The sequence below is a fragment of the Halichoeres trimaculatus genome, unplaced genomic scaffold (assembly GCF_033239565.1).
Source record: "Halichoeres trimaculatus isolate MK-OKI-2021-1 unplaced genomic scaffold, fHalTri1.1 fHalTri1_scaffold_19, whole genome shotgun sequence".
Classification (NCBI taxonomy): Eukaryota; Metazoa; Chordata; class Actinopteri; order Labriformes; family Labridae; genus Halichoeres; species Halichoeres trimaculatus.
The window spans coordinates 15,811,583-15,832,128 of record NW_027437197.1 but is presented as its reverse complement, the minus strand read 5'-3'; the positions used below and the strand labels follow the sequence as shown (position 1 = coordinate 15,832,128).

At 42.7% G+C, this 20,546-nt stretch overlaps 1 protein-coding gene across 10 annotated transcripts; it reads right to left on the bottom strand.

Annotated features, from left to right (window-relative positions):
- Positions 1-143: 143 nt before the first annotated feature.
- Positions 144-20,040, bottom strand: LOC141808072 (POU domain, class 2, transcription factor 1-like). 10 transcript variants are annotated; one of them, XM_074694407.1, is made up of 15 exons: positions 19,962-20,040; positions 12,302-12,367; positions 11,605-11,696; positions 10,905-11,000; positions 9,660-9,839; positions 9,341-9,464; positions 9,158-9,249; positions 8,876-9,049; positions 8,603-8,744; positions 8,323-8,468; positions 7,986-8,174; positions 7,769-7,883; positions 6,742-7,057; positions 6,543-6,631; positions 144-6,418 (listed from the first exon to the last, which is right to left on the bottom strand). In XM_074694407.1, the coding sequence occupies exons 1-15, from the start codon at positions 20,005-20,007 to the stop codon at positions 6,150-6,152; spliced, it is 2,136 nt and encodes a 711-aa protein (XP_074550508.1). In that variant the 5' UTR covers positions 20,008-20,040; the 3' UTR covers positions 144-6,149. The 10 variants fall into 10 exon arrangements, with proteins under 10 accessions (XP_074550508.1, XP_074550509.1, XP_074550504.1 ...); XM_074694408.1 differs by having other exon boundaries at positions 7,986-8,171; XM_074694403.1 differs by having other exon boundaries at positions 8,323-8,478; positions 8,604-8,744.
- Positions 20,041-20,546: the final 506 nt, after the last annotated feature.

Below are 20,546 nucleotides of genomic sequence, written 5' to 3'. Positions count from 1 at the left end.
ATAAACCAAATATGTACAAAGGCAATATTTAATTAAACGAATCAGTAATTAAAGGAACTTTTGTCTCCTTTACTGGCTCAAGAACAAAATTGTGGATGTGCACACTGACTTAAAAGACAAAGCACATATCAAAACACTTGGAAAATGGTTTAATGATGTTTACAACAAAAGAAAACTGTACATTAACAGTAAGAGATTATCTTTATATGTGTATAAAAACAAAACAAACAAAAATACAGCAGACAAATGCATCAAAATCTACTATGTATCCTGATTCACATACTTAAAACTCCTACACAATCTTTCAGCTCTACGCCGCCGGAAATGGAGGCAGTTTTTTTTTTTGTTGTTTTGTTTTTTTTTTAACTTGTAGTCGGATCAGAGTCCCTCAGTGTTTTTTTCCAAGATGGAAAGCAGAAAAAGACATTTTCTGTATCAGACTGTAGAATAAGAAAACAGGGAAATAAAAAACAAGGACACATTCCTTTAGATGAGCCCAAGCGTCCACAACATGAGTAGTAGATGTTTACAGAATGCATTTCTGGAGTTACACAGACAAAGTATGTACATGGTTGGCATTTTCTTTTCTTTTCTTTTTTTCCTCTTTTTTTTTTGTTTATTTCTCTTGTTGAAAGCCATGGTCACTTGGGCTGTGAACTGATAATCACACACAACACACCCAAAAACATACAAAAATACTATATCTTTAACCTACCAAGAGTAAGACAGTTCTGCAATTAGTTCCATGCTGTGACAGAAAAAAGAGATTACAACAAACAAACGAGAAACAGACGCTTCTTCACGCAAGTTTTTCTCAGAAATATACCAAAATATACATCTAAGCTTTGGAATTACTGAGGCTAGGACTAAAGCCAGTGCTGGGTTTGTCTCTTAATACACATGCTGCAGGGTGAGAGGAAGAGAGGAACACAGAGAGAGACACAGGACAGAGAGATTTCTTTGGTATCTGCGTTTGTCAAAAGTTAAATATTTGGATTTTTGCTTTGGGATAGCGCTTGTGAGGTCCTACAACCTGCACTCGGAGTAAAGCATTTAAACAAAGTGTCACTGAAGCCCGTCGGCCAGAGGTCTGAGCCAGAGGGACACAGTCCATGCAGAGAGACGGACCATGATGCATAGTGTCACAGCTGATCAGAGTCTGTAGTGAAGAGATGGAGGAGAGAGGAGAGTGAGAGGAGAGGGGACACAGTAGTGAGTGTGAGCGACTGCAGGATGTGTACTCCTGGAGACAACAGGGTCATGTTTGAGGAGTGGAGAGGAGATGCTTTATGGGAGGCAGGAAGAGCGTTTACCACAGTCTTTGAGAGAAAAGAGGGAGAAAGAGGGGGAAGGAAGGAGGGTCGGGCATCCTAGCAACAGCGCTCGAAGAGGACAAACATACAGAGTCCTGAGCAGGTACAGTGTGCACAGGATTAACCCACAGTGTGTATTAACAAACACCACCCAGCTACCACCGGACCATCGGTTGGTGTGTGTCGGAGAAGCCCGCTCAGCCACGTTTCAAACCCCTCCCCCTCCTCTCTGGTCCCCGCCCACAGGCACTGAAACCGCAGCACCGACAGGTTGCTGGAGCATGTTTTTTTTCATTTCTTTGTTTTTCCAGGATACACATTCACATGCAATAAAAAGTTTTAAGAGACGAGTTGAGGGAGAGAGCGTGCGAGCCGGGATTTGATGCTGAGCAGAGGGCGGCGGAGGCGGGGACGGGCGAGGGGAAGATGGCGTCGTTCATATACAATCAAGTTATAAGTCTTTGGTTAATGTTGGTACCACAGAAAGCAAGAAGAGGGTGTGACAACGCCACAACACGAGGGACAACATCTACATACCAGGACCTGATCAGAAAAACAATAAAAAAGGATTGTCAAACTTAAAGTGTTCAAACGTGAAGGGAGGCCCTACTATTACAACAAAAAGTAACTTTTGTGACAAAAACACTATAAAATAACTCAAGTTACAACATTTAAACGCCATCCAATCAGTGTGCAGCATTAAAACACCAAACTGTGAAAGAAAACAGCAGACATTCATAAGTGATGGTATGTATTATGTCTCCCCCTTGTGGTAGTTTTTTGCACAACTCTTCACAAAGCTTGGGTATGAACGGGCTTCTCCTCTCACACAAGTTTGTGTATTTTCACCTTTTTTTGATTTTTTTTAAATGTTTTTATTTCTTTAGTAGATTAAAGCAGGTTTCACTCAATCTTGAGTTAAAAATGAGGTATACAACAGCTCCGTTTGGCCTTTCTGGTACTCCAAACTTCCTTTGTTATCGTTCCTAAACCAGCAAACCAGTGTGGTGGGTCGACTTCCCATCACATGACGGCAGGTTCAAAAGTCTCAGGATACTGAAGTGTTAAAGCGAAGCCGAAAGAGCCTCAGATGTGACCAAAACACACCTGGCCTGTTTTAAAACTCGAGTACACCTGTAGAGACCCCGTCATGTCAAAAAGAAAACTAAGTATGCTCATGTCTTATCTTTTTTAACATCGACTGGAAGATGGAAAAAAATAAAAAGCACCATCATGGTTTGCAGACTGCCCTCCCTAGTCTTTCGTTTTAAGACACTCACACACTCTCACACACACACCTGCTGGAATTATTAGTAAAGCTTTTTTTCACAGGTATCCTCCACCTGTCAGAGTCACACCTAGAAAACAAAGGTAGCAACAGAACCACGCTTGAAATGCCCAAAGTACATTGTAATGTTTCAGTGGAAACAATGCACCAGGTGAGCTAAAAGCTCAAGCCCTCTCTCTCTCACACTCACACACACACACACACACACAGATAATGCTACAATGCTCATGTCTTCTACGTAACAATAAGGCATAAATGATAATGTTAATCTTTTTGTCAAACTAAGAAAGCCAGTGATCTCGCCCTCTCACACTATACAAAACAGTTAAAGGCATAAAGTAATATAAAAAAACACAACTGATTGTTAAAGACAGCACGACAAATCAAGTCCACAACGACTCAACCCAAAAGCACACAATGAAAAAAAAACTATAAAAAGATTAAGATCAGATATTTCAGAGTCAGGAGAACGAGCAGAAAAACCCTCACAGGCATCAGCGACTCACGCGCCGTCCAGACGTGCTCTCTCATATTTTTGGTCTTGACATTTTTCAACAAAAATTGCTCTTTTGCGATCATAAAAAAAGGAAGATTTAGGGGGTTTTGAGTAAGCATGATAAACACTACATTCAGTCTTGATAACATACTGGTTCAAATATAAAATATGAATATCTTACAAGTGTTTATATATATATTTATATGTATAGAATTAAGAAAAGATCAGTTCTCTAATTCTTAAGTCTTTCCTCAGATAAATATTTCAGTAACATCCTATGGTGCCGACGGCTACTGGTTCATCTGGACTCTTTAGTGACAACGTACAAACGGCACAGGAACAGGCCCAGCGTGGCCGTACAGACGGGGAAACCAGCAACATGAGCAGCCAGGCACCCGCCTAGCTGCAAAGAGAAAGGCTTTTACTTTGGCAAGAAGGATCTCAAAATAATATCTAAACCTGGAAATACCCCATAAATAGTAGTACTAGAAAATAGCAGTAGTAGGTTGTCCTCTTATGTATGGTTCCTATGTATGGTTCTTCAGTATAAACTTTGAATGGCGAGCCAGACAGTACTTATACATTCTACACTGTTCTATACACAGAAATGTCTAAAAGTGAACCTTATGTTTAAGTGCTGCTGAGGTATATTCAGTCGAAATTATTCAACAACAGAAAAGAAGTCGACAAGAGGAGGACGTGGACAGATTCTGCTGCTTACAGTCTCAGTGTTGTAATTTGTTTAGTTATCTTCAAGCAGCAGAACGTTTCTGCTTTCCTGTGGGTTCAGCTGAATGTGAAGCACATTAACAGCACTTAGCCCGATGCCACCATCATTTGGCAGGTTTGAAAAAGAGTCCACGGACAGATTCAGGGAGCAGCATATTGTTTTAAAGCATGCTGGTTTAAAATGTTGGCGCAGAGAGGAAGTATGTCATCTGATGATTCTATGCATTTACATGTATGAGCCCTCCACGCGGGAGGTCTAAAAACCACAACCCTGATTCTCACAGGATGTAGTCTTAAAGCTATAGGAAAGCATGCAGGCCTCTCAACAGCTCAGCTCCACAGGGAGCATCAGCAGCAGGTTGTTAAAGCTAAGTTTGTGTCATCCTCATCCAGCAGCACCAAATCAGGAGAATCAGGTGTCGACCGAAAGTGGGAGAAAAGGAGAATCATTGGTCAGCAGTGTGGAGTCATCTGTACACACACCCTGTGCTCAAACAGGCACAGCAACTACTGAGGAAATCCACTTTGGTTCAAGCTGTTGTTTTATGGCTGAATCTTAGTACAAAACCAAAAAACAGAAGCTTTCCACTACGCTTCAGAAAAGCCCCAAACTGCTACTGAAACTGTTGAAAGGAAAACAAGCCATCAAATGGCCCAAAGAAAACCAGGATCAGGCTTTAGGGGCGAGGCCCCGGTATCATAAACCAATTCATAAAAAGTAAAAGGAAACTTCTTCTCATGCCCAAACCCCACAACCCTTTTTTTGGTCAGTTGTGCTGCCAATCGAAAGCTGAGCGATGAGACATTTTGTCAAATTAAAAAGAAAAAAAAACAAGAAAAAAGGTCATCTTTGGAAATTATCTTCAAAATATTGCATTTCTATATACTGTAACGATGAAGTGAGATTCTGTACTCATAAATATGTTGACTCGACTAAGCTACACCGACTACACACAGCAATTATTTTAACAAATATTTTTGGTATATTTTAAAGTACGTTAGCCAGTCGGATGACTGCAGACAGGAAAAGAAAAGACAGAAGTTCATTCAAAACAGGCAGACTGCAGCTCATCAATCCAGTTTTTTGGTACAGATACTGTGCACAAGTAGATACGACGGTACTACTATAAAAAAAACAAACAACACAATGCGACAACCCCACCGAGCCAAAAGCCACCTAACATTTGGTATGAAGGCCGCAACAGCTGACCGGTCCTCACATCAACAGACCGGGCAGCCCCAGAGCCCCACAGATCACCCAGGTACTGAACTCTCAGTATCTACCTGAGCTGTAGACAACACATGCAGACTTTAAGTTTCTACGTCTGAATCCAAACATAATATACACTTGTCCACCAGACCGTCACCCAAACAAATCAGCCTCAGTCAGACACAGGACTGCATGTCTGCAGCTCTTTTAAAGCTCTCACTGCAACGCTTCAGTCAGTTTCTATCAGTGTCAATGATCCACACCCAGACCGCCGTTTTACCAAAGCAGGTCAGCTGCGTAGCCACCGCAGCGAAATGTAAAAGTCAGTGTTTCCAGAAAGAGAGACTCAGAGAGACCCAACGGCCTCTCCAGCTCTTAAAGCAATGATAACCTTTATATCGGCCACTTATTACTTGTTTTTAAAGCCTTATAACCACGATTACAAATTGATATTTAACTCTTAACTTAATATTAGACTTACAAAGTTCTGAATGTCAAAAATATAGACAGCAAAGTTAAAGAAAAAGGTCTCTACAATACAAATTTGATATGATTACATCAAGGCCTGTCAGAAAAAAGAAAAAAAAACGAGAAAAGTTAAGATGGGGCAACACACAAAGCCCCATTAGTGACGATGAGTATTGTAAAATTCTTAGTAAAATCAGTTTAGTTTGAATGTTAAAGAGAAGAATCCTAAAGTTTTTGGTTAGCGGTTTTTCAGAGGAAACTCTGACCTGGAAATAGGAGGATTATATGTACAAAATGTGAAAAGCTCAACGGTGCCAAGTAGATTTCTCATTCCTGGACACTCGTCAAGGTTCGTGAGCAAAACAGGCCAACAACAGAGTCCATCTGGCTACTGTTTGAGAAAAACAACAACAGAAAAACATCCATCAATCATAAAGTAAGAGACAAACAAAACAAACCAAAAAAAAAAAAGTTAACCACAACCTCGTTTGAGGCCGTTTTCTTTTTGGTGGCAGCAAAAAGGATTAAATAATGATAGATACAATGGAGAGAACGTGGGGTGGTTAGTGAAGCCTCCTGCTCCCTACATGGTGTGGTAAAGTAGTGCACGACGTAAGGAGCAGGGCGTTCATCCCGGACGCCACTTCACTGAGCCTTGGAGGCAGTGGTAATGGTCGAGGCTTGCACAGGCACGGCGGCCGTGGTGGCTTGATGATGAGCGTCGGTGACCTGCAGCCCCCCGGCCCCGGCTGACACCAGGCTGACAGGGTTGCTGGTGAGCAGGGACAGGTTCTGGGGGTTCAGGAAGAGTGGCGTGGTCACCAGGTTGGGCGTGTTACCGGCAGAAGTGTTGGCGAACAGGAGGTTACTGCCATCTAGAGAGGTGATGGGGATTGTGCCGCTTGATGCCAAAGCTGCAGAGAAGACAAATAAATGTATTAAGACCTGGAAAGCTGGGATACAGTAGAATACTAATGGATACTATTAGGAAAAAAACAACCAAGCTTTCATTTTCTGTTTTTAAACTGCTTCACGGACCTTGAATGGTGGCCAGGGTGCTGTTGCTCATGAGGGCAGGACTCAGTGCGCTGCCAAGGCCACCAGGAGTCAGACTGAGCAGGGCCCCCCTGTACACCAACACACAAACCTTCATTAATAATCATTGATCAGGCTGTTAAAAACACATTAAGATCATTAGAGAGGTGAGAATCAGAGGCTCGAGTTGGATGTGACTGACCCTGGAGTGAACTGGGAGGACATCAGCCCCGGGTTAAGCCCTGCAGCAGCCGCAGCCATCGCAGCAAAGCTAGCACTTGGTAACTGGGACAGCCCAGGAGCCGCCACCATCACCTGGCCGGTCCCTAAAGTGGCGGCAAGAGATGTCGGGACCTGGTTGAGGATTGTTTGCGCCTGAGTGCTGGCCTTACTCTCCGTGGTCTGTGTGGACTGGATGGTGGTTGGCGACGGGCTTAAAGATGGGGAGCTGGTTGCTGTGGAGATCACAGGTGCTGTGGAGATAACGGACGCTGTGTTTGTGCCGCCGACTGTCGTGCCTTTGAGGAGAGAGACGTTAAAGAGAAGAGGAGGTTACAGTCTTTGATTATGGATGATTGAACAAATACTTTCATTAACCTTTAACACTGGCTGTTTTGGTGCCAACACATTGCTCTTTGAAGGACCTTTATTTCTAAACAGTTTGAACAATTGGAAAAATCCCAACTATTTGTGAAAGCTGAGATTGTGCGCTTTCAGTCAATGTGTGGTTTATAGGGTAATTTCATTCAAGCATTTGAGGTAGCCCTCGAACGGAGCAGAGTTCTCCCAAAGATACCAAAAGAAGATCCTCCCAGGTTATAAAACCTCCATTGAGCTTTCTGCATTACTCTGAGACTGAAGAAGCAGCTACATGTGAAAAAAAGGTAGCGTTAGATGGGATGAACTTCGGGATGAATGAGGCGCTCTCTGTCTAGTTTTTACTTCCTATGTGTAATTATTTGCATAGATTGAGGCTTGTTTTTGTGTGTTGATTTTTTAGAACGGTGTACCAAGTCTTATTCGTGAAATATGTGCAAAATTCAACGTTGAAGATGTGTAACAAACTTTTTAAAACAAAGTATATGTGTAAGTGTGTGCTTTCCAGATATTGAAAGGACCAAAGCATTTACTCACAGGATAATTCTTATAGTGGATAGAAGGAAAAAGGTCCAGGAAGGCATTTTGAGGCTCGGGTGTTTAAGGGTTAAGGCAATCACATAAAACCATACCTGTGAAGGACAGATTGGAGACGCTGGTGCTGGTGAGAGGCATCACTGTGTTTACAGTCAGAGTGGTGGGTGTGTTAATAGTTGGACTGCTCACAAGGCTTGCTGTGCTGGCCACCTGGGCGAGAAAACAAGAGGGAGGATTGAGTGAGCTCAAAAAAAAAAAAAAACAAGTCACACTGAACTCTGTAACACACTGATGCTGTGTGTCCTTTCTTACCAAAGGGCTACTGGGAGTAAAGATGGTTTTAATGGGGGTGTTGCCTCCTCCACTGTTACCGCTGCTGGGGGGGTTAATCCTTTTCTCCTTCTGCCGGCGGTTGCAGAACCAGACCCGGATCACCTCCTTCTCCATGTTGAGCTGGTCGGCGATCATGGTGATCTCTTCAGAGGTAGGTTTTTGGTTCTGCTTGAAGAGGGCAAAAGAGCCAGGGATTCCCTGTGAGCACTTGGGGAACTACCAACTTGTGTAATAAGATACTTAAACATACATTATTTTCCACATACAAAAAGGCAAAGACTTTTAGAGATACGATCTATATGTGCCACTTTCTAACCTCCAGAAAGCTCTTTTCTAAGGCCACTCGGATGTTGGTCTCAATACTGGTCCTCTTCTTCCGTCTGCGGTTGATTCCCTCGATGCCCATGCCCGGGGACCCCAGAGCGCTGGGGCTGGACAGGGCCTGATCAGATGTCAGGTTCTCTGCACAAACAGCATTGACACAAAGATGGGAAGAGAGGTAAAGACAAGGAACTCATGATGCGACACAAACCCAGACTCAAAGTTTTCTCCCATCGTCACGCTCTGTGCTCATTCAGGTTGGTTCAGGGACAAACCTGCATCATTGAGCCACTTCTCCAGCAGTGGCTTCAGTTTGCACATGTTCTTAAAGCTCAGATTCAAGGCCTCGAAGCGAGAGATGGTCGTTTGGCTGAAGTCGTTGCCGTACAGTTTCCCCATGGCCAGCCCAACATCCCCCTGATCGCAGGCAGAGACACAGACGTGCATAAGAAATAAAACACTTGTTTTCACCACATTCAAATGTTTTGTTATCACATGCACAATGAATCTGAAAGCAGTCAAAGTCAATAAATCACTCCCAAACACACCTGTGTAAAGCCCAGTTTGATACGCCTCTGTTTGAAAGTCTTTGCAAACTGTTCCAGTTCCTCCAGATCGCTCGGCTCCTCCAGAGTGGGGGTGTCCAGCCTTTTGGGTGGTGACTGACTGTGGGGCAGGGTCTGAATAGGTGTGGCTGCTGTTGTGCGGGTGGGAGTTGCAGGCTACAGAAAACAGAAAACATGCCAAACAGAGTCAAACTACACTCTCTAAAAGAGCACAAAGAGGTAAATATTCTGTCTATACTTTTAAAACTATTATCACCAACCAACCTGAGGTGCAAGGGTAATGCTTGGTTGAGTCGGCAGGAGGTTAGCTTGGCTTTGAGGTAGTTGAGTTAGAAGACTCTGGGCTTGCAATATGCCTACAGGGACACAGACGTCAGAGTTCAGATAAAACAAAATTTACATGTTTGGAGAATCTGGAATCAAACCAGGGGAAGGTGCGTTGCTCACTCTGTTGGGCCTGCGGCGGTGTCTGTGAGATGATGAACTGAGTGGACTGCAGCGGCGTGGCGATCGGGTGGCCGGGCTGCACCAGTACGAACTGAGGCAGACTGAGATTCTGCTGCTGTAGCTGCTGTGGCAAATGAAACGTGATGTTTTAACAATCCCACTCAGAAAAGAGGCATTCATGATCAGACGCAGTTATATCCTCACAAAGCAGACTTCAGATGGAGGTGACTGACTTCTGTGGGTGTTTTGCACAACTTTGCCATCGCCATTCGTTTAAAGATTTGCTGAAAATTTTGGTGCACAGGTGATGGTGCCTTACCGGGGCGATCTGGATGGGCTGCGACAGAGGCAGCTGGGTGATGGGGGTGGCTGCAGAGGCTGAGATGTTGGCCCCAGTGTTGCTGTTCTGCTGGCTGGCTGAGTGCTGCACGGCTGCAGCCAGGAGCTGAGCTTGGGCCTGCTGGAGCAACAGCTGCTGATGCGCTGGGGTCAGGGTCAGCTGGAGAGCCAAGAGAAAGAGAGACAGAGTGTTGACAAAGTGAGGGTGAGCGTAATCAGAGAACAGACAGACACAAACAATAAGAGTGGCTTTGACAAACTGGTTTCTTTCTAGCTCCAGAGCTGGGCGATAAAGACCAAACTTTATCCACAGGTTTTCATTCCTGCGGCCTGTTTTCGATGCTGAATTAATGTCTTTACTAAATGATCAACTGTTGCTCTAAACTGTCATGGAAAAATGTACAGCTCACCCTGGACATTAAAGGTCTAACAAGCAGAAATTGACCACTTCTGTATGACTGAGGAGACTGCTTTTGGGACGAGACTCCTTTAAGACTCTGCACAGACTGAATGAAAGAAAAATCTGTCTTAAAACACAGTTTTTAATGAATTCAAAGGTCTATTTATCACCCTGCTCTAGTTACATCACTGAGATAAGATGTGTTAGTGCCCTCAATATGGTGAAGTTGAAAGGCCTCGATACCAAAAAGAAGTCTGAAACCAAATAAAATCCACATTTTTACTCAGAGGACCTGAATTGTGGGCCTCCTTTGACAACAAGTTAATGGCTTCACCTTTTATCTACTTTTTTGGGAGTTGAGTTAATGTTTCATTTTGGTATCAAAGTATTTGAACTTTCTCTTCCATGGCAGCACTACACTGAGCCCCGACAGGCAGAAGTAGAGAAGACTCATGCAGCTGGGCCGGGCACAAGTGCAAATGAACATGTTGATGTCATGTTCAGACTCAGATCCACATGCATGGAAAATGTGAAACCCCACAGAACCCCGGCTTCTCTTCTTGACTGCAGAACGCTCTGAAGGGAAACACGGATGAAGATGAAATGTGTCGCGTGTTTCGGACACATCGGCTGGACCACCGTGATGATGATGACGATGATGAGGAGCAGGCAGACAGAAAGGAGAGACAGCAGCCTCAGCCACAGAGTCAAAGCAAGCGATCATTTCATCACCCAACACGTTCACCCTGGACTCATGGTGCTGATGTGTCACCCCCGGATGCATGGCTGTGATTAGGGTTCGATTCAAAACAGTGAGACACTTACTCCAGCAATCTGTCCTCCCGCCAACATGAGCTGGGTTTGAGGCAAAACGCTCTGCTGGACGGAGGTGGGAAGAGCGCTCGAGTCCTCCGCCTTAGACTAGTAGAGGTGAAGCAAAAAGGAGTAGGGAAGGAGGTCTTAGAGGACATCTTCCTAAAGGTAACACTCAGCTAGTACGAGATAAAGCTGGTAAAGCTGGATACATATTTAATACTCAAGCTAGAAATACAGAGAACGTGAAACCTCTGAAAAATGAGCCTTCAGTCTTTAAACAGGGGGAGGAATTAGAATTCAAAAGTAAGAGGGAGAGAGGAAGAGTGGGTTTTTAAAAATGCTCTGCAGCCTTCAGAGATGAGCAGAGTGAAAGGAAAGGGAGGGGAGAGTTGAGATGCTAATTAAAATAACTGTTATGCAGTGCATGTAAATTCTGCATAGATTTGCATATTCTCGGCCATCTGTTTCCGAGCAACCGCAGAGCAGCTAATTAGCATACAGGGTTGATTAATCTGCCGTGTTGCCAGGCGACACAAGGAGAGCCTGGCTCATTTAAATGAACTCTTTCTGCTTGGCGCATGTGTGAGCGCAGGAGAGCGGTTCCAGCTTCACCTTTTCTCTTTGTTACGGCACACTTCAGCTTCATAAAACCGTCAGGAAAGAGAAGGAAAGACCAGGAGGATTAGAGGTGTCGGGTGTGAGCTGTTACCTGCTGGAGGAGGGCTTGTGCGTGTGCATTAGTGAGTGCACTTGTGGTTTGCACCGTCTGCCTCTGAAAATCCAATCCATTGGTTTGGATCCCTAAAGACAGAAAGAGAGATCATGAGACAGGCTGTGGGAGGAGTTTAGAGACATCAACTTTTTTTAAGAGTTGAACATTCAAAACATAAGGAATCAACCACTAACTGTCGTAAACTGCAAAGGAAACCTGCTAGAGTGTATGAAACTGTGCTGGTTTTAACACTGCTGCATGACTGTGTGCAAGCGCAGGTCGGTGAATCATCACAGAATTAATTATTAACGTTATGGACTTACACAAAAAAGTAGAAGCAGGCAGTAATATTTACACAACAGTAGTACAAAGCTGAGCATCCAATCTGCAATGTTCACTCCACGTTTAATAATTGGTATCACAGAATCAGTGAAGCACCGACACAGAGAGAATTAAATTAAATCAGAGGAACTGCTCTGCGAGGTAAACACTTCATTTGACAAAGAGGAGCGCTCACAAGGGTTTGGAAAGCTGCCATGTTTAATAATCAATAACACAGAGAGGTGGACAGAACGACAGTGAGTGTCTGGATGTGAAACCTGTTGAATGAGGAGAGGAAACTCAGCACGTCAGATATTTAATCCAGGTTAAAAAAAAACAAGAAGGTAGAAAAGAGGAGCTGGAGGTCACTCACCGGTGTTCCCGTCAGCACTTTCCATTGCACATTTAGTAGTTTGTGACTGATTATTCACTTTAGCATCTGAAGTAGACAGACAGACAGAAAGAGAGGGACAGTGAGAAAAACTCACACCCACAACGACCCTGTCAACATGATGACAACCAGGAGGAGAGGAGACGCTGTGTCACCTGAGTGTTTTGCATAAAGTTTAAAGATGTCCCGCAACGTCCCATTACGTTCAGAGCAGAAAAACTGAGCTGAATGAATCACACACACGAGCCTTCACTATAACATGCAAAGAGACACAACTTTAGACTCCAGAGGACCCAGCTCCATCCTCACAGACTCACCCGCTCCTGCTCCACCTGAGTTTTCCAGCATGGCTGCAGAGCCTATCACAGAAACCTGCCTCGGCCGGGGCAAACCCTCCGACAGGGCGTGCGGCACTCCCCTTCCTCCCCCCTGCTCCTCCCTCTCTTCACTCTCCAGTGGTCAGCAGTGAGCAGAGTTCAACACAATCGGAGCTACACTCACGCAGACACGGCAGCACTGTCCGGCGCACGGTTCACTGAGCAACGCTGTGAAACGCACACTGGGAAAGCCAACGGGGTTTAGACAAACAGCTCTCCTCCTCTTCCTCGCTGCCTTTTTCTTCTTTTCTTATAGCGCAGCTCCCTCTCTCCCTCTCTCTCTCGTGCGCCAAGATTGTCTGTACTTCTGAAAAAGTTCGACCTCTCCCTCTCTTGCTGGAATGAAACAAACGACAAGTGCAGCTGGCGGCCTCCTCTCTCTCGGCTCCCCTCCCTGCGTCTCTATAATGAAGCGTAATCAGTATTCAGCTGATTAAAGCCGTATGCAAATCTGCCCCTGCCTCGTTAGCAATGCAAGGCTTTGAAGTCCTGCGAGCGACGCATTTCACACCGGGCTCTGAAAGCTTTCTGCATAATTTAAACTCCTATAAATATTTATCAGCTCATTAGCATATTAATTGGATGGCTTTTGGAGGACGATAAAAAACAGGGGAATAAGGACGACACAGAGAAGTGGGGGAAAAAGTGCTCAAACTAGCACTTGGCGCAGAAGAGGGAGGGGAGACAGCAGCACAAGACCAATTATTGTGCCAGTGCACGGCTAAAAAGTAATTAGCTAAGAGCAGGTAAAGGGCTGAAGATATCCCAGAATGCAATGTGAGGCCTGTCGGCGGTGGTCTGGGCATGTAAGCAAGGCGGACTGCATTGATAGGACGTCTAAGACTGCTCATTCGGAGTTTCTCCAGGAGTCATGGGGACCTTAGTGCTCAAAAGAAGAAGGGGGAGGGAGGGGGAGTCGCTCAATCGGAAATAAATAACTCCACATTAATCCACCACAAGCCGTCATTACAGCGGGACCCCCTGTGGCTACAGCATTCCACAGCCAGCGAGCGCAGAGTGGGTGGCGGGCTGTTGCTGTCTATGTTTATGAAGTGTTTAGGGATTAGCATATTTAGATTAGCTTTACATTCCATTAGTATTTCATTCTGCAGCTTTTTTAGATTCATTTCCAGCGGGGGGACGGACTTTATGCTGCAGGGGGGAGAAACCCAGGTATGTTTCTGCACAGGTGTCCAGTGAATCTGAGGGGTTGGACCGGCATGTATGGCTGCTCTGTGGTTGTCATGGGCTTCACATTAGCAATCCACAAGAGAAAAGACGCAATCAACGTCTAAAGATGTTCACTATAAAACAAAGGCAGACTTCTAACACCAATCACAAGTCATGTCAAGACCAATATGTCTTATAAAAGCCAAAGTATTCTGATCTTGTAGTTTTCAGTCAAACATAAAATAAAGAAACATCATTTGGAGTGAAGAAGACACCTTTTCTTTACTTCTAGATGTCTGAGTCAGGTTTTCTACCATCTTCATAACTGTTTCATTTGATCTCTCATTGTTATGGTGCTTGGAGTGATTAAGTACAACCTGAGTATGGAGTTTTTCATAGCTCATTATTTCAACTGATGTAACAATAAATATGTAAAATAAGATAAACAAAAAGAAAAGTTAAACTAAGCTGTACTAGTTCAACTGATTGCTTATATCTACATGAGGATATTGGACAGCAAGTCATGAGTGAAAGCATCTAAAGAATCTCCATAGGGGACGCGAAAGCATCAGCTGTTTGGAGAAAAGTGTAAACCAGGCATGGGCAAACTACGGCCCGGGGGCCACATGCGGCCCGTTAAACGTTATAATCCGGCCCACCGAACTTGAAAAAACAAAATGAATGAACCTTGTTTATGTTTTATTTTCCCTGCAATTCTGATGTTTTCCTACTAGATGGCGCACTGTAGAGACTTTAGCTTTGTTGAGGTGAAGCGTAGGCCTATTACTCCACGTTTGCACTTTACCCTCTGACCCATCAACCCTTCTGTAAAGATGAACGAACCTAAGAAAAGGAAAGTGGACAAAACAAAACTCATTGAAACACATGGAAGTGCGCATATGCCCGCGGGTAAGATGGAGTGGATCGTCAGCGATCTGTTACTAATAAAAAAAAGCTCAGGAACAAGTATAAATCTTCAATGTGAGTAGTTTGTCTAATTTTTATATAGAGACGTTCACATTTAATATCAAAATATCACACAAACAATTTTGACACAATCTTTTATTTCTATTTTTTTTTCATTTTTAAAACCAGGACAGAAAAACCGCGTTTTTCTGTTTTTCTGTAATTCCGTTTTTCGGTTTTGGTTTTAAAACAAAAAACAAGTCAATTTTTTTTTTTTTCGTTTTTTTTTTTTTTTTTTTTGATTTTGTTTTGAAACAGAATAACGAAAGAACAAACCATACACTGATTAAAAATCCCATTATAATTCCATTCTCTCATATTCTAATTTTAATTTCAAAACAAAATCAAAACAGCGAAAAATTAATCGTTATTTGTTTTCTGATTTTTGATTTGAAAACAAAAAAAAATTGTATAACAAGTTGTTATCCGTTTTCCAATTTTGGATTCTAAAACAGATATGGAATGAACGAATGATACCCTGATAGTTACCAAAGCACTCCATCCATCTGCTCCTGGTCCAGCCCCTTTGTCAAATGTTAGAACCAATTGTGGCCCATGAATCAAAAAGTTTGCCCACCCCTGGTTTAAACCAACCTACAGTACCAGCAAAGTTTGCTGGTACTGGGACATAAAAAGCAGAAAATACTGGCTTAAAACTAATTTGTTTTCCAAGTTTTGTGTCTTTTAAGAATTAAGTGTTGAAAAGTTTCGGATAAATATTCAGGATAACAGTGTTCTCTTTCTATTTAAGAAGCTAGAAGTAACATGTATGAGTGCTTGGTAAAGTTCATCCCTCCCCTAAATTACATAAACACAATATTAAATTCAGTTCATCATGTAAAGCAGTGTTTAATCACACTGTAGCTTTCTGTTTACAAAGAGAGCCACAGTAAAACCTACAGATGTCACTCCACTGGAAGAAATCAGGCACCAGTCTGTCTTCTCCACATCCATCAGCAAATAAAACATGCACCCAAATGAGGAAACAGAGCAGGAGCAAACACAAAGGCAGTTATCAGCGGTGCACTTTAACACGTGTACAGCTACTTGGATGAACGGTTTGCAAAACTCTGCTGCGGAACATTGCATTATACAAATATCCTGCATCGAGAATTTTAAATAGATGTCTCATTAGCACTGCATTATGGGGAGGCTGGCTGAATACAGCAGAGTCGTTAATGTGAGCGCGGAGATCCAACATGAGACGGAGCTAAACTTAATTAGCACATCCACATTCTGCCCTGCTATCTATATCCTTCGTCACAAAAGCAGAGGAACACTTTACCTACTCTGGAAGAGTCGGAGCACAAAGGGAGAGGCTGTATGGCCATGACAGATAAAGTTTCCTTTTAAGGGAAATAATTAGCAAACAACCTTAAGTTCTAATTCTATGAATGTCCAGCTATTAATTCTTAAATAAAACCCTCACAATGTGACAACACAGAACAAACTGGAACCACCAAACGACTAAATACAGGAGGCAGTGTAACTTGATGAGCGGTAATGAGGCTAACACCACTCTGAGCTGCTGTGGTCTATCTCCTGGGTGGTCATTAGCAAGCTGTCTATAGGCTAAGTGGGAAACTCAATCCAAGTGAATTAAAGTGAAGTTTCCAGAGAGGGGCAAGGAGGACACTGGATGAGGGGTAGGGGTGAGAAGCTACTAGAAAAGATGCTTTAAGCTGTAACTGTAGGTGATCCTTGTGGTGTGTCCTCGCGGGGTGATGAAATGATCTCAGTGAGAACACTCAGATAAACTTCGGACACATTTTCTTGTTACAGAGAGATCAAAAAGCCTGTTCTTCAGCAGAAACAGCCCCAGTCAGATAAGTGGCAGATTCTTTTGCTTTCATGTAAATTTAATGCTGGGGTTCACACTCACTCACAGTAAATGTTTCAGCCGTCTTGTACTTGGTGCAACCAAGAGGCACAAAATTTAACTGCTGTTAGTCTTAAAAGATAAATGTTGATAACAAGAGGAAAACGAAAGCAGCTGTATCAGCAGCTCAGCTTGAATGCTAAATACTAACTATGTCTACCAAAGGATGTTTGATTGACACTTATTTTTAATGTTGAAATTCATCTTCTAGTTTTTTCAGCTTTTTTCAAAGGTGCAGAATGTAAAGAATGACAGCATTTATGCAAAAAGACTTGGTAGAAATGGACTGTAATGTTTAGAAGTATGTTTAAATTAGTCCCTTATCATCAGAATCTGGAAACAATTTTGTTTTTGTTGACAGCAATCTTGCACCGCCGTGTTTCCATAGCAGTATGTGCAGGATTTGAAAAAAAAAAATCTTCTCTAAGGCGTGACTTTGAATAAACTGTCAAAGCAAAAACCTTAACATGACAATTGTTGCTTTGTGAAAATCACAACTTGTGGATCCCCCACCAATCATGTCCTCCTTGGTGTCACTTTCCCTCCTCTACCTGTGCCACATCCTGTCTCTACTATTTCAAACACATTTTCCATATTTGACTGCCAGCCTCGCCTTGATTTGTTGCAATAAACTCTGTTTTAACTCAGTGAAGTAAAACTTTGGCAAAAAATCACTTCCCCTCAGCTTTAATCACACTGAAACACTTCTGCTCTGCATTGTTTAGTCATGCTACAGATCAACTGAAACAAGTATTTATCTGCTGTGAGCTCAGCACACAGCTCTGGTAAGTTATGATTTTCCTCCTCCACATAAAAAAAAAAACTTGTCTGACTGCAGCCTTCATGGAGGCCCGCTCAGTGCTTTGGAGATGGCATGTCCTGAATTTATTACTGCAAATGATGCATTATTCATAACAACTGTGTTTACACCAATGAATATTCATGATGGAACTACAAGGCTGGAATGAGGGTGGAACTCAAAAACTAATTAAATGAGAAAAGTAGCCTAAGTATGAGGATGACAGAAGTACTTCTCATCTGTCATTTAAGTTGCCCTGTTTAATAAGTTAATTATATATTTTTAAAGCTATTTCCAGGCAGACATTTAATTTTTACAAAATGCAAATTGGCAAACAGTCTATTCTTTTAGCTTAGGATGTCTTACAGTGTATCACATTGTCATTACAGGGATGCGAATACATTTTATTAAATGTGCCTGCAGTTTTAAGAGGACAATCATGGGATCACATGTCCTATGGCAATAAAGTTTTCACACAAAGAAGCAATCTTTTGTGTGACTTCTTTAAAAAGCAACCACAAAAGAGAAGTTCAAGCCTCAAATATAATATCTGAGTAACCATAAGGTCTTTCTGTACGATTAGAAGCATGGTGTAAATATTGTGACCACAATGAACATAATATAAATCACGTGAAGAGTTGGAGACAAAGAGCTGTGTTTGACTTTAAAAAGTAGAAACAGTCCTCTGCAGCTTTTCTCACTAAGTGTAGTTTGTATCAGTTCATATGTCAGTGGATGTTAGATTCAAAACAGCACTTACACGCAAAAGATGTTAAAAAATTACTACATGGTCCCCATTTCTTAGCGGGGAATAAACTGTTGATAATTTGCATAATTAATCAATTAATTACTCAATCCATACAGCATCAGATAATGTGTGAAAATGTTGATGAGTGTTTGCAAAAACCTGCGGGAACTTCACCAAGCGTCGTAATGTACACAAGCCAGAATTAACAATTTGTCACCTTTTTTCTTCATAATGCAGCACCTTCTATGAAATGCATAAGTGGAAAACAATCAAAAGTTGGGAACTTATCAATGCATTTTTTTTAAAGCTGAGGATAGTGTAGCCCCAGATAATGAAGCCCGTGATCTTCAGTGCCACATACAGTTAAACAACCCACTTTGGATTCCTTTACACAACCCAAAGGGATCTACTTTGAGGGGAAAAAACTGCCATCATGCTGTGTCTTGCCCGGCCATGAAACCGGTGGAGTGAATAGTAAGAATGTCCTGCCTGTTATTATTGTGGCCTTCAGGAAGTGGGCCTCACCACCCCTCCCTGTGCCCGGGGGGATACACAGGTACAATCTTTGTATTCAGCACAGACACACTGAGTCAGAACTACTACAACAATGACGGGAAAACAAGATGTTATACCAAAGATAAATATATATATATATATATATATATATATATATATATATATATATATATATATATATATATATATATATATATGCTAAATTTTTAAACAAAGCTCGCTTCTCATAAATAATCCCATTTTAAGGGCAGCAAAGTGCTCGGTTCAACTTCATTGAAACCGAGTGCAAACACTGGTGTATTCGAGAAGGACCATGAACACACCACAGACCGTGAACACAACATCTTCAAAGGTTATTTCAGTTGGATTCAGTATTAAATGTTAGAAAGGAGAGGTTAGCCAGTTAGCCGCTCGGCAAACTAACGTCCAAATTATGAAAGAATGACAGTTTGTGGACGTTTTTCGACCACAAAGTGCTATGTTTACATGCAGTTAGGATGAGCTCCAGCTTCGGTTGCTGGAATATGCTGAACTCCGCACTCTGGTTGAAGCAGGCCCGCATGAATAACACAACAGGCTGCTGCTATGGCTCAGGCACAAAAGGCTGAGGGCTATAAAATCACGTCGAGCGAGCCCAAGAAACCACACCGACACTGCTCTATCTCACAAAATCTACGTTTGCTCTATTTATATGTTTCCTCTTAAAAATCAGATAAAAGAAGCGAGCACCGCCACTGCTCGGCTCCAGAAATGAATATGCAAACCTCTTTCAAACGACTCTGAGTGCATCAACACAAAGCCAAGCGCTAGCAGGCGAGCTAACGCTAGCCTGTTAGCATCCTCATTTCAATCAAACTGCGTTAAATATCTAAATATGTCATCTAAGAACTGGAGTCACGTCGGCGATTATTAATAAAATATGCTAAACTGTATTTGTCGACAGAGGTATGAATATGTAGCGGCGTACAGCCGTCTAATCACACAATGGGGGGAGGCATGTTTCCATGTAATTTGCCGTCGTTTCCTCCTCTGTCAAATTACAGTTAGCTTTCTGTGTGTAAACTAAAACAGCATCCATTTCCAACCTCATCTGTGAAGCAGTCTGCGTCCCGTCTGTTTTTTATCATAAATTGTGAGCAGCACAGTTTGAATATGAGTATGAATATGTAAAATGCTGTAATCATTACCTGCTCCTGAACTCTCATCTTGACTCGCTGCTCCTCCGTCCGCCATTTTGAATATTTAACCCGAAATCCCAGCCCTGAGCCTACCAATGCTACACACACACACACACACACACACACACACACACACACACACACACACACACACACACACACACACACACACACACACACACACACACACACAGGTACAGTCACACACAGTGGGAGCAGACTAATGCCGCGTTTTAACCAGAGGCTCCGCTAACTTTTAGTTCCTGGTAAAAACATTCCCCAGAACTAAACTGTTCATGTGGCCCATTGTTTATCTTCATTTCAGCCAGAGGTCTCACGTTTACAGGATCACACTTCAAACTGTAACACCGGGAGCTGACTTAGACACATTCACACTGTGTCGTGCTAATGGAAACAAATGAGTAGGAGTTATTAAACCAGGTCAATCAGGTGTGAGTGTATCACTGGACACCCCAAAAAAGCCTCCTCCCACAGGAAAGTCTCCAATTCCTGAAAAAAAAAATCAAGAAGTCTCAAAAAACTAACTTTTGGTGCATGCAGTCAAACAAAAGAAAGACAAACCACAAACATATG